The sequence below is a fragment of the Galeopterus variegatus genome, unplaced genomic scaffold (genome assembly GCF_000696425.1).
Source record: "Galeopterus variegatus unplaced genomic scaffold, G_variegatus-3.0.2 Scaffold75, whole genome shotgun sequence".
Classification (NCBI taxonomy): domain Eukaryota; kingdom Metazoa; phylum Chordata; class Mammalia; order Dermoptera; family Cynocephalidae; genus Galeopterus; species Galeopterus variegatus.
This window is the reverse complement of record NW_007726186.1, coordinates 370639-385230: the sequence shown is the minus strand read 5'-3', so window position 1 is coordinate 385230 and position 14592 is coordinate 370639. Positions and strand designations below refer to the sequence as shown.

Below are 14592 nucleotides of genomic sequence, written 5' to 3'. Positions count from 1 at the left end.
CATAAATGGCAACTTCCTTTTGAGATCCTGAAGCCATGTAAGTTCATCCCGAGTACAAGCTCAGCCCTGAGAGAGCCTGGAGACAGCTTGCCAACAGCCCAGTGCTGTCGCCACAGTAGCTCCACAACAAGCTTTAAAAATAGATCACCTCTGAACGCAGAGCAGATTTCTCTGTCAGCCCTGCATGGATTCTCTGGGGCTCTTCATAGCTATGTTTGGATGACGATTAGTTATAGTTAAGAGTAAAGGATTAGAGGAAGGCTATAGGGGGAAAGAAGCCGAAGGATTGGGTGGACCAGCAGAGTGGCAGGGCCACAGCTGATCAGATAAACAATGAAGGCCCTGTGCAGGGCCTGCGTCACAACTCCACCCACCCGTTTACCCATCCGAAGTGTGTACACCCAGAGGTGAGTGGGACAAGAGAGAGGGCTTGTGCTTACCACGGTGCTCGGGCCTCCCAGAAGCAATGGCAGCGCGGGCAACGAAGCATGCAGAGTCTGCGACCTCCTCTTGAGAGGGGCTTCTACTCAGCACGATGAGATGTGCCTGTCACCACAGAAAGAAGACACAAGTTGTTTATTTGCTCTGCAGCAGCAACAGCAAATGAACTGTCCTTGAAGTGATAAGCAGAAAGCCAAGGAACCTTCCAGCAAGCTGGAAGAAATGATTTATGCAGAAGTGCAATCAATTCTTGGGAGAGTGAGATTTTAAAAGCATTGAGCAGTGCAGAGAACACTGGATGCTGAATCCAGATGGCTCGATGCTGTGGCCAGGGCCCATCACTAAATAAATCATTTAAAAGTCTATGATCCTTTGAGTCCAGTGTCAGCAAAGGAGGGGGTGAGGGTGGGGGAGAAATAACAAGAAGTGAGGAGATAAATGAAGCATCAGTGCTGTGCAAAGGATGTGGGCGAGCCTGCCTACCTACTGCTCAGCCCAGAAAGTGAGACCTGCCCACTGCTGTCAGCAGCCTCAGCCACTTAAGTACAGACCCTCCCTCATGCCACACCCACCAGACCATTTGCCAGCAACCTCTGCAAACACCCATGGGAGATGCCCAAGCATGGGAGATGAGAAAACAACTCAGTTCCTTGAAAATACAGTCCATTTAAAAGTCTTAAACAAACCAAATACTTGATCCTATGAACATAAAATAATAATAATTCTTTCAAATAAAATACAAAATATATCCCTCCAAATAAGAAGATAAAGTTAATACTCATCTCTCTGCCAACATTTGGAGTTTTATTCATCTGATAAACAGATACTTACAGATTGTCTGCTACAGGAGAGGCACAGGCTAGGAAGTGTGGGCAGTACAAAAAGAGAAAATCTGCTGAAGTACAGTAACATCATACACTAGTGTGAGATGGTAGGTAATTCTCAATTAACTGCCCAAAGAGTGACAGAGACACTAAAATACCATGAGTTTAAAGGAGGGAGATGCTAGATTGGGATAGGCAAAACATACTAGCAACAACTAAGATCTAAACTATACTTTAATTCTTTTCTATTTATGATATCAATTTTAATTTTCTTCCCAATTTTTACCATTCTCATTTTATGAAAATACTGAGATTACTGAATGGGTAACTTGCCCAAGATATCTTGCAGCTAATGAGGGACTCTGACTTCGATACTCTGACTTCAAATTCTGCTTTTTCTACCATGTCCTGCATACTTCTATCCCTCCCATCCCACCCACCCATGGCGACAGACATCACTAACTGATGCCAACACACTCCCCAGAGCACCCCGATTCAGCCTCCAGGGGCTACGACACATCCATGGGAGCTGGCAGAGGAGATAAAGTCATCCCAGTAGAGCATTCTAGTCCGGGCCAAGCAGCGCTTGCTCTTCTGATGACCAGCTGAATGCATTTCTGAGGCTATAATTAGGATGGGAGGCCTAATCTTCAACTCTAGACCGTCACCTCATTTGTCGCATGTTAAAATCTGTTGAGCTCTAGATGTTTTATGATAGGGACAACTCCAAATCAAGATTGTTGGTAATAACTTTTTTTGCTGTGTTGGAATAGTCAAAATTTCTTATTCACGAATGCTAATAATATCCTTTGCTTTAAAACAATTTTTCTGGGGGCCGGCCCGGTGGCGCACTGGATAGTGCGCCGCTTGGGAAGCGCGGCGGCGCTCCCGTCCGAGGGTTCGGATCCCATATACAGACCGGCTCCCGCTCACTGGCTGAGCGAGGCGCGGGAGCAACACCGAGGCTTGCGATCCTGTTGCCGGTCCCCGGTCCGGTATGGGGGCAACACTGAGGGTTGCGATCCGTTGCCGGACACGGAAAAAAGACAAAAAGACAAAAAAAAAAAACAACAATTTTTCTTATTATGGAATATAAAGAATTTAATAAGTGATTTCAGCAACCCCAAATTAGTCATTGTCCTTGATTTGGCATGAAAGGTCCAATCTTAAATTCTGACTTGAAATGCTTTTCAAATAATGGGCATACCAAAATGCAACTTCATGTATGGATAGACGATGGTAGTCACAGGGATAGAGTCAAACTATTATGTGTTTGGTGTCTGGACAAAGGAAAAAAGAGAGGGAACCTCCCTTTCCCCCAAAGAAAGTCCAAATGCAAGTTTACTCTGGGTTTCCCCCTTGACTAACTACCTCTACAATCCACTATTTGAGAACAATCACTGCGTGATGCCAGAAAAGGTTTGCCTCATATTGTTACAAAGACTTCACACACAGTATTTTGGATTAATTAAAACCCAGATTCAAAAAAGACTTTATAATTTGTTTGTACTCAATACTCTAATTCAAGGAAATGTAACAGATATGTGTCGATCAAAATTATTTTCAAATAAATAATTACATGTTCTGAAAGTACTGTAAGCTGCTTTTTGCCTTGGAGACAGAACATGAAGTTTCCCAAGAGCAAAAATGCTCACAATATTAAGAAAGTGGGTCTTGAAAGTTTTAGGGCGTCTGAATTTATCACATGACCTTAACATTTTTCTATGAGATGCTAATAGAAGCAAACATTCATTATTCATTTTTCATTTCAGAAACTCAGTCTCTGATCTAATTTATTATTTGATATTCATGAAGTTTTTAAAAACCATATGCTGGATGGAGTTAGAGGGGGACACCCATGATGTTTAAAATGTGCAAAATCAGCATCTCATTTATTCAGGAAAATTCATTTCAATTCAGTTTAATTTAATTCAGTCCTATTCAATTTATTTTAATTTTTAAGTGCTTTCTTCATGCCAGAGATTGTACTAACACTAGGAATTCACAAAAAAATTTAGGCAGGGATTTTGGTTTTAAAGGAGCTCACAGATGAACTACAGAAATGTGAGATAATTTCACTTTATGTAAACTTCCGGACACTGACCCTCACTAGGTTTTAGCACCTGGCTTGCTAGTTTCCTCTCTATCTCTACATCTGTCATCGTTTTCAGTGCTTTCAGTATCCAAGAGATTGGTCTGTGCCTATCAGGCAAGAAAGAGATGGCACATGTAAGCAGGCTAATAGAGGAAAAGAGGCCAATAAAAGGATTTTTTGCACAGAGGAAACCCAACAATGCGAGCACAGGACCCCAAGGCAAGGTGCTTTACCATCCGGGACTTAAAGCAAGGAGGTGGGCACATTTGCTGTAACTGGAAAGGAGCTTAATAGACATTTCTCAAAGGAAGACATACAAATGGCCAACAGGTACATGAAAAGATGCTCGCAATCACTAGTCATCAGGGAAATGGAAATCAAAACCATACTGAGATACCATCTTACCCCAGTTAGACTGGCTATTATCAAAATGACAAAGAATAACAAATGCTGGTGAGGATGTAGAGAAAGGGGAACCTTCCTACACCGTTCGTGGGACTGTAAATTGGTGCAGCTATTATGGAAAACAGTGTGGAGGTTCCTCAAACAATTACAGATAGAATTGCTGTATGATCCAGCAATCCCACTACTGAGTATATACCCAAAGGAATGGAAATCATCATGTTGAAGGGATACCTGCACTCCCTTGTCTATCGCAGCTCTGTTTACAACAGCCAGGATATGGAACCAACCTACATGTCCATTGATGGATGACTGGATAAGGAAAATGAGGTTTATTTACACAACGGAATACTACTCAGCTGTAAAAAAGAATGAAATTCTGTCATTTGCAGCAACATTGATGGGCTTGGAGAAAATTATGTCAAGTGAAATAAGCCAGGTACAGAAAGAGAAATACCATATGTCTTCACTCATAAATGGGAGCTAAAAAAAAAAAACAAATAAAAAGAAAGAAAGATACAACCACCACAATAATACATTGAACTTTCAAAAGGGGAGAACAGAACTGTGGTTAGTAGAGGTGGGAAAGGGGGAGAGGATGGGGGGTTAGAAAGAAATTGGTTAATTGACACAAAGATCGATTACATTTTGCAAGGATGAATATACTAATTATCCTGATTTGATCACCACATATTGTGCACAAATGCCCATAGTCAACTCTGTACCCCACAACTATGTATAAATAATTATGTTTCAATAAAAAAGAAAGAAAGATGAATTGTGTGGAGGGGCGCAGTGGCTTTTGGGGTAGGGATGCAGCCCGCCTGCCATAACCTTGACAGGAGCAGCTGCGGAATGAATCCTCTGGCTCCATTCTCCTTCCAGGGTCCAGGCCCTCTGCCACTCAGTTGGGGGCAAGGGCACTGATATGGTACTTAAAGATCAGCCTCTGGGGTTAAGAGCAGGGCTGAGAAGGATGCGGAGTGGGGCTGAAGGAGCAAATGAAAGTATCCAGCAAATGACCCAGCTATCACCTGGGCCTCTTGGTTTTTGACTGATTTATCTTCCTTTCTACCCTCAGCTGCCCAGTCTCCTGGTCATACTTTGGGCCTTGTCATCACTAAACGTGTGCTACCTCTGGATCCTCTGGCTCAGACCCACTTTGACTGTTTGGGGCCCTGGCTCTATTACGTCCACGTAGCTTCTGGTCCTCTACTGCACTGCCCCCCACATTCTCACTAGCCATCTGTACCCTCCTGCTGTCCCTTCCCTCTGTCCAGCTCAGAGTGCACTGTCCATTGTCCATATCGAAAATGCCCTCACTCCACTGAAGCACTATTTGACATGGTGAAAAATGAGGAACTATCTAAATATCCAAAAGCAGGGGAACAAATATATTCTGGTTTATGCTACAATGATTGAACTCTATCTGTATATATTAACATGATTACACTTCAAAGCATACCACCGAGGAGAGAAAGCAACTTGCAAAAGGATGTGAACGCCATGGCACAACTGATTTTCAAGTTTCTTTTGTGAAGCAGATGAACTACTTTTATTCCAAACAAAATCTTCCGTGGTTCTCTAATATACACAGCAGGTAACAGTGGAGTTGCTCTCACTGACGCAGCTGGAGGGGACCTGGAAGCCCACCTGCCTGCTCCCCCCTGGCTGCCTCAGAAGAACCTCCAAGGAACACGAGGGCTCAGGGTGACACGGATTGAGAACCACAGCACCAGAGTGGGCAGTGAAGCCTCCTCAGGGAGCGGCGAGTGCAAAGGAGGTTGACAAACTAGTGATGAGATTACACGATCTTTCCAAACTCAGTGGCTGTTCACAACCTTGGGATGATGCTTCACTTGCTAAGAGAATATAAATGTCCCTGCTACATGCATCTGACAGCATTTAAGGACTTGGAATCCCAGTTAGCAGAATTATAGAACTCCTGCCTACCTCTCCTGGCTTTCTGCAGGAGCCCAAGTAATGGCACCTCTGGGGATCTGCAGCTGGACTGCACTCACCTCTCTTTATTACTTATTAATCTCCCCAGTGCTCACATTTCCCCTCACATCCTTTGTTGTTTTCAATATCTTATAGTTATATGTTTATCAACTCTATCTCAAAGCTGATGAGGACCAATATTCCCAAATCTATCAGGCTGCTAGTATGTTCGCTGACTTAAAAAACAAACAAACTTTAATATCCCACATTGAATGAGGTCGTTAATTGAAAAAACTCATTCACAAGACCAACTACGTCAACCCTGCCAAAGGACAGAGCAGCAGTTCCATTCTGGTGCCTTGTGTGCGTTTCTGGGGGAAACCACCGATTCCTCAGCACCAATCCAGCTGTCAATAGTTGCAGCCAGAGCAGAGCTGGCAGACTCTTATCTAATTGGGCCTGACTCCCTGGATTTGTAGAATGTGTAATATTTCTTGAAGAGAAAGCTCAATGATGAGTAAAAAAGATGAGAGGATATGTCTACATACGCAGGCAGATCCCATCACGTAGACACTCAACTTAAAACCCTGGGAGGAGTCTGACTGTAGAATCCCAGCTCTTTGGGATAGGGTGGGTTTGGGGGTGGCAATAGATTTTTCCCCCAATTTATAATGGTTAGGGGATCACTGACTCGGGGGAAATCTCTTCTCTGACAGCCAAGTGGGGAGTGAGTAAACCAGTTGCTCAAGGTACATCTGTGGACCAACTGAATATATTTACCCTGGAGATGAGAACATTCACGGGGAAGACAATAGAAGTTTTCAACTTGGTAATAGCCAGGACCTCTTTGGAAAGTGGAGGGCTAGCACCAGAGAGGGACAGAGAGAAGGAGGGAACCAACACATCTTTTGCCAGATGTGGTGCTAAGTGGATTACATACACCAGCTCACTCAATCTCAAAATGGCCAGTGAGAGTGATGTAAACAGCCCAACTTATAGGTGGAGAAATGAAGCCTCAAGGAGATTAAACAACTGGCTGAAGATCACCCAGTGGGCAGGGGCAGAAAAAAGATTCAGACTAAGGCCTGTAATTCCAAATTGTATACTTTCCTAGTCTAACACCTGGTTATTGAGAGAGTAGAAATTACAGAATGATGATTTTCTAATCAATGTAATGAAGGACTTTTCAAGGGTCAGAGAAAGAGGTTGCTAAATAGTGGACTCTGTCCAGAAATGGAGTGGGCTGTCTAGGGAGAGAGCGAGATACCAATATGTGGATACCCAAGCAGTGTCTGAGAGCTTTAGAGGGTGCCATAGAGGGGAGAAAAGCAGGGAATGGCAGATGGAGCAGGTGCAAAGGCGTCTTCCAAGAGTCTACATTTCTGCTTTGATTCAAGTTGGTGCCTAGTGCAACAAAAGCTTAAGTCCATTTGTCATTGTGAGGTGTGAGCTTGCTGTGTTTCTTTCACGACTGACCAGCTGTGAAGCTGCATACCTTTCCCTCTCAGCCCTGCCAAAGCTGGCCTTCCACCATGCATCCTGAGCTGAGGCTTTATCCGAGACAGGGTCGTGCTGCTGCCCGAGGTTGACACTCCATTTCCTCCCCCGATCCCTGCCCAGTGGGAAGGCTTTCATGGCCACTCACTCCATGGGGGCCTGGGGCAGCTGGAGAACCTTGGCTAAGAAAAAGATGGAGCTGGTTATCCCTGGGGGAATTAGATGAACATGAAGTTGCTGGTGGCAGAGGGCACTGGAAAACCGAATTCTGAGGGCCCTGGACTAAGCCAGTTTCTTTTAATAGTCAGAGAAAGTCCTCGGTGGCAGCTCTCCAGCTGTCAAATTTAGCTCCTCCAAAGGTCTGGAGGGAAAAACCCTATTCTCTGTAAGGGTCAACACCAAAATAGATGTGTCAGGGGCTTACATTTTCTTCTTCTTTTGGTTATAAGTATGTGTTTTCTTAAAACTTAACTAGATTTTTAAATGATAAGAGCAACACCTGCACATAATTTTTTAAAATCTTAAATGGTAGAGAAAAATAAACAATTAAAATTAAAAATACTCCCTCCCTTCTGTCTATATGCCTCACCCTTTCGTCTCCCCATTCACAGTCTGACTCCTTATAGCTTATCACTGTGAACAGTTTCCTATATATCATTCCAGAACTATTGATATGTGAATACAAAGACACACACACACACACACACACACACACACACACACACACACACAGACACGGATCATAATCTGGCCCCACCCCCTTTCAAGCTCCACCTCCCATGACCCACTCTAGGCTCCCGCCACAACGGTCAGATAGTTAAATTGCATTTCCTTAATAACAAGTGAGGCTGATGGTCATTTTTGTATGGTTATTGTCCATTTGTGTTTCCTCTTCTGTAAATTTTCTATTCCTATCTTTTGTCTATATTTCTATTTAGTTGTTTTTTTTAATCTAAATTTCATAGAACTCTTTCTGTATTTTTTCCTCTTTGATGTTTATATTTTGGCTTTATGATATATAGTCACAGAGCAGTTTTTCATTTTTTATGCTGTCGAATTAATCACTTCTCTTCTCTTTGTCTCCTAGTCTGTGTGTATCTGTACACATGCAGAGGAAAGACGTTCAACATCTGGCTGTTTCTGGGGAGGGAGGTCTGGGGTGACTTGTAGCTCATTTCTTTGTATTTTTCTGTATGGCTTGATTTTTTAAAAAATAAAGAGTACATATCATTTTTATAAAAGGTAGATGTTACATAAAAAGAAACAGTAATCTTTCCCTTTATGGAACCTAGATTTATGTCATTCTTAGAAAATGTTTGTAATAAATGAAATCGTAATTGCATTCTACATTTTTTCTAATTTTAAACAAAGCTAGTATTTTCAGATATTTTTAAAATTTAAAATAGTGTTAGTATGATTACTTATAATAAATGAATTGCATCTGATATCAAGTACACAGCAAATAATAAGAGCCAATCAGAAGCGCTGCCATTTGCTGAGTAGTCTGCACCTGTCGGGAGCCACATGTGAGCATTAAGCAGCTGTCACCGTAGGCCTGACCAAGGCCAATAATATGCCCAGAGCTGGGACACAAAGCTAGATTTTATGATCCCAAAGCCTTAAGTAGAGCAACTGATAAATTCAATGATTTCATTATACTTTGCAAATCAAAATTTCCTAAATTTGGGAACTACTGAGTGGCAGAGCTGCCCTGAAAACTGAAAAAAGAGCCGTGCAATTCAAGTGTCAGAGAGTGGGAAAGCAGTCCAAGCTAGTGCAGTATTAATTTATCCCCCTTGAAAGCACATGCCCAGAAATGTACTCTCACTCACATAAATGAAATCCTGTGATTTTTCTTTTGGATGGGAAAATAAGGTTTGATTGCCAAAGTCTGCCATGAGGACTTTCAGAAGCAATCACATTTGCATGGTTTTCTCACAGACCCCCACTGCAGAGGGACGGATGGGGTGGATGACGGCTCCTTCTTCAGTTCCTGGAACTCTGCCTTCCTTGTCTGGTGGCTCTACAGGACTAGGTTTATTTTTCTCCAATTTAATGGGTTAGTTCCTAAAATACTTTGAAACTTCTCTACATTCAACAGGAAAGAAAACGTCTATTCTCTCTGGGTGTTTCTCTCACTCTGAGGGAATGAAAAGTGAAAAACAACAGGAAAAAAACAAAACCTCTTTGTGTGTACTTAATAAATGGCTTTTAGACATGGGTTCCCTCCGAGAGTTGTGGCCACACTGCACCTTTCTGTATCTTAGGTAAATCTAAAGAAAAAGGAGCATTGATAAAAGTTTATTAATTACTGTTAATAAATAAATATAGCTTATTCTGGGAGCAGGCCTAATGGTTCACAAAGCACTTTCCATTTTGAATCCCTGAGCAGTTCTATGAAGTGGACTTTTGTAGGTTTTTGTAGGTTTGCAGTCTTTTGTGGGGTTTTTTTTTTTTTTTGTGGAGCAGCTAAATGACTTGCCTATAATCAAACAGCTTGTAAACAGAATAGTCTGTACTCCAACCCACATTTTGTGACTTCAAATCCAATGATATTTTTATTTCATAAAGTTATTTCTTTAATAATAATAATCTGCAATTATTTATTTAAAACACTCTCTAAACTTTATTAATCTCAATAATAAACAAGAAAAGTCACTTCTTGAACTTTTCAAGTAGTATAAAAATGAGTGAATTTCTCTATAACCCGAGTATAGGAAAACCCTTCAAAATCTAAATGTAATAAAAAGAAAGACTGACAAATTTGAACAAATTAAGAAACCTTGTAAGGACAAAAAAAAAAAAAATAGCACTAATGGAGAAGATCAGCAAGGTTGCAGGATATAAAATGAACATATAAAAATCATTTGTATTTCTATATACTAGCAATGAACAATCAGAAAAGGAAATTAAGAAAATACTTCCATTTACAACAGCATCAAAAAGAACAAAATACTCAGGAATAAATTTACCAAAAAAGTGCAAAACTTATACTCTAAAAACTATAAAACATCATTGAAAGAAATGAAAGAAGACCTAAATATATAGATTTATTTTTATTCATTGGTTGAAAGACTTAGTATGGGCCGGCCCGGTGGCGCACTGGATAAGTGCGCCGCTTGGGAAGTGCGGCGGCGCTCCCGCCCGAGGGTTCGGATCCCACATGCAGACCGGTTCCCGCTCACTGGCTGAGCGAGGCGCGGGAGCGACGCCGAGGGTTGCGATCCCGTTGCCGGTCCCCGGTCCGGTACGGGGGCAACACTGAGGGTTGCGATCCGTTGCCGGACACGGAAAAAGACAAAAGACAAAAAAAAAAAAAAAGAAAGACTTAGTATTGTTAAGATGTCAGAACCCCCTCCAATTGAAATACAGATTCAATGCACTCCCTACCAAAATCCCAGATTTTTTTTTTTTAATTTGCAAAAATTGACAAGCTGATCCTAAAATTCACATAAAAATGCAAAGGACTCAGAGTAACCAAAACAATCTTGAAGAAGGAAAACAAAGTTAGAAGATTCATACTTACTTATTTCAAAACTTACTACAAAACAACAGTATGTGAGACAATGTGATACTGGCATAAGGACATATAGATCAATGAAACAGAATTGAGAGTCTAGAAATAAACACTTACATTTATTGATTTCAATGGATTGATTTCAACTGATTTTGCAAGGGTGCCAAGATAATTCAATGGTGTAAGAATAGTCCTTTCCATAATGGTGCTAGGACAACTGGATAGCCACATGCAAAAAACTGAAATTAGACCCCGACCTCACACCATATACAAAAATTAACTCAAAATGGATCAAAGACCTTAGTGTAAGAACTAAAAACTATAAAACATAGATGTAAGCCTTCATGAACTTGGATTAGGCAGTTTCTTATATGTGAAACCAAAAACACAACCAAAAAAAATAGACAAATTGGATTTATTCGAAATTAAAAACTTTTGTGCTTCAAAGGCCACTATCAAGAAAGTGAAAAGACAACCCATGGGTTGGGAGAAAATATTTACAAATCACAAAGCTGAGAAAGGTCTAGTATCTAGTATCAAGAATATATAAGGAACTCTTAAAAGTCAACAATAAAAATAAAATAATCCCATTAAAAAATGAGCAAAAGATTTGAATGAAATCTCTCCAACAAAGATATACAAATGGCCAATAAGCATACAAAAAAGATGCACAGCATTAGTTATTAGAGAAATTCAAATAAAAAACCACAATGAGGTGTCACTTCACACTCATTAGAATGGCTAAAAAAAAAAAAAAAAGACATGCAATAACAAGTGTTGGTAAAGATGTGGAGAAATTGGAACCCTCATGCACTGCTGGTGGGAATAGAAAAGAGTGAGGCCGCACTGGAAAATAGCTGCTCGGCAGTTCCTCAAAAAGTTAAATACAGAGTGACCATATAACCCAGCAATTCCATTGCTAGCCTTACATCCAAGAGAACTGAAAACATATGTCCGTACAAAAACTTGTACAGAAATCTTCACAGCAGCATTATTAATAATAGCCAAAACGTGGAAACAACCCAACTGCTTATCCGACTGATGAATGGATAAACAAATGTGGTACATCTGTGTAATGGAATATTGTTCAGCCATAAAAATGAATGAAATACTGATACATGCTAAACATGAATGAATCTTGAGCACATTATGCTAAATGAAAGAAGTCAGACACAAAAGGCCACATATTATAGGATTCCATTTATATGAAATATACAGAATAGGCAAAACCATAGAAATAGAAAGTAAATTGGTGGTTGCCAGGGGATGGGAGGAGGAGGGAATGAGGAATGACTGCTAAAAGATACAGGGTTTTTGAAAATGTTTTGGAACTAGATAGTGGTAATGGTTGCAAAACTTTATGAATATAAGAAAGCCACTACATTATACGTTTTAAAAGGGTAAATTTTATGGTATACAAATTGTCTCAATAAAAAATAAAATAAAATAAAAATGAGCAAAATTTAAAAATAATGACAGATTGGGTGAAAGTATTTACAACATATATCATAGATAAAGGGGCAATATGTGTAAGATATAAAAAAGCTTTTAATATTTAAGAAAAATTAGACCAAAAATCCTATTTAAAATGGGCAAATGATGTGAATAATTCACAAAAATATATTAAAGTGCCTTAAACAGGTGAAAAGACATTCAGCTCCATTAAAAAAAATAGAAATGCAAATCAAAATTACACTGAGATGTCATTTCTCACCCATAAGATTGGAACAAAGTCAAAAGCTTGACAATACACTTTGTTGGAACAGGTTGTGGGGAAAATGGCACTCACATGCATCGCTAATGGAAATACAAATGTTAAAAGCCCAAATGAAAGGCAATTTGGCAATATAGTACAATTAGCAATAAGACTAAACTACCAATACAATTTTGCAATAAAATAAAACTGCCAATAATGCATGTTCCCTTTGACCTAGCAGGCCCACATCCAGTAATTTACTCTGAAGACTTGACTCCAACAATATGAAAATAACTGCAAAATAATGAAACCTATCTTAAATGCCCAAACATAGGAGGCTATTTGAAAAAAAACCATAGCACATACACAAAATGTATTATTATGCCTATTAGATAGTGAATATACCGTGAATAATGATGAATAAGAAAGATTTTTATGAACTGTTATAAAGCAATTTCCAGGATATATTATTAAGTGAAAAAAGGAAACGTATAGATGACAAATAAATAACTTGGTGGGGAGAGAGAAGGACACTCCTAACAGCAGAATGCCAGCTGATAAACGTGGATGAAATGGTAAAATGGAAAATCATTATTTCACAACCATCACAGTTAAGACTGGTTCAGGAAACATTCATCAGTTGATGCTAAACCTAGATGGAAAATTCTTATGAGAAGCATGATATTTATATGGTCTTAAAAATGTCTCTCTATAGAATGCTTATTAGCTACAAGGAATAAAATAGTTACTATATAGTGAAAAAACTATACATCATCGTGAATAGTGATAAAAATTAATGTCACCAGTGAAGGGCAGATGGATATCATGTGCTTCTGCATTCAATACCCCAAGAAGATACAATATCCTTTCGTACTGTTCTATTTAGTTGGGCATGCATCTCCAGAATCTAGTCATGAGGAAACACCAGACAAACCCAAACTGAGGAACAGTCTGTGAAACAGCTGGCCTATATTCTAAAATTTCAGTGTCATTAGACACAAAGACTGGGTGGGAAACTGGTCTATATTAAAGAAGACCAGAGTTATGACAACTAAATCTGGACTGGATTGTGTATTGGAGGGGAAAAAATTGCCATAAAGGACAGAACTGGGACAATGGACAAAATGGCATATGACCTGTACCGATGCTGTACTTCCTGAATTTGGTAACTGTATTGTGGTTACCTAAGAGAGTATCCCTGTTCACATAAAACATACATTGAAGTACTCAAGGACAAAGGGACATGATATATTCAGTATACTTTCATATGATTTAAATATAAATAATTATCTCTGAATATATGAGGGTACTTCAAAAAATTCATGGAAAGATCCGTTTTATCTCTCAATTGTACTTTTCCATGATATAGTTTTTTGAAACTGGTATCTACACTTGTTATTTTTGCTTCCTCTCATCTCTCTCACTATAGTCTGATTTCTGTCCTCATCATTGCACCAATATTCCCCTCAACAAAGTCATCAGTGAAAGAAAAAGAAAAGGAAAGGGGAGAAAGGAGAGAGACACATTGTAGAAAATCCACATGTAGCACTATGTACCAGGCACTGTACTAGGCACTTCACAGATATTAACTCTCTGATCCTCTCAACAACTCCATGTCTTCCATAATAGTTTCAGGTATCAAAGAGGTGACATTTTTACTTGTCTTTCTGTTTTTCTGGCAAATCCTTTCTGTTTCATTTGCCAGGTTATCTTTCCTTACTTCATGGATGAACAGCAAAGTTCTTCAGGATTCTGTCATCAGTCCTCTTCTCCCTCCATCGACCCTCCCCAGGCAGTCACTGTGTAGAAGCAGGTGGCTTCCTGACCAACTTCCCGAGCTCCAATCCCAATGATCCAACTGCCTCACTGTCATTTACACTTGCACGCCTCATGGGCCTCTCAGACTCAGCCTCTGAAAGGGAGCTCGCCTTGTCTCCATCATGTGGACACACCTGTCCCCCCACTGTGAGGGTCACAAACATCTACTCGGTTGTCCAGACCAGGGACCTGGGGGTCACCTTTGACTCTTCCTACCTTCTTCCCCACATCCAATCAATCTCCACGTCTGACTCCTAGATTTTTCTCAAGTCCATCTACTTCTCTTTGTCCCCACTGTCTCCATCCTAGGTCAACCACCATCTGTTCAGCTTTCACTACTTCTGCAGCCTCCTAACTGGTC

The 14592-nt window shown here is 40.2% G+C and overlaps 1 protein-coding gene across 1 annotated transcript in view; it reads right to left on the bottom strand.

Moving 5' to 3' along the window:
• The window catches only part of TTC23 (tetratricopeptide repeat domain 23), a 93509-nt gene that overhangs the window by 38208 nt on the left and 40709 nt on the right, over nucleotides 1-14592 (bottom strand). Inside the window, exon 7 of the mRNA XM_008578537.1 lies at nucleotides 441-546. Within this exon, the coding sequence (XP_008576759.1) occupies nucleotides 441-546 (106 nt within the window). The remainder of the gene's footprint in view (nucleotides 1-440; nucleotides 547-14592) is intronic.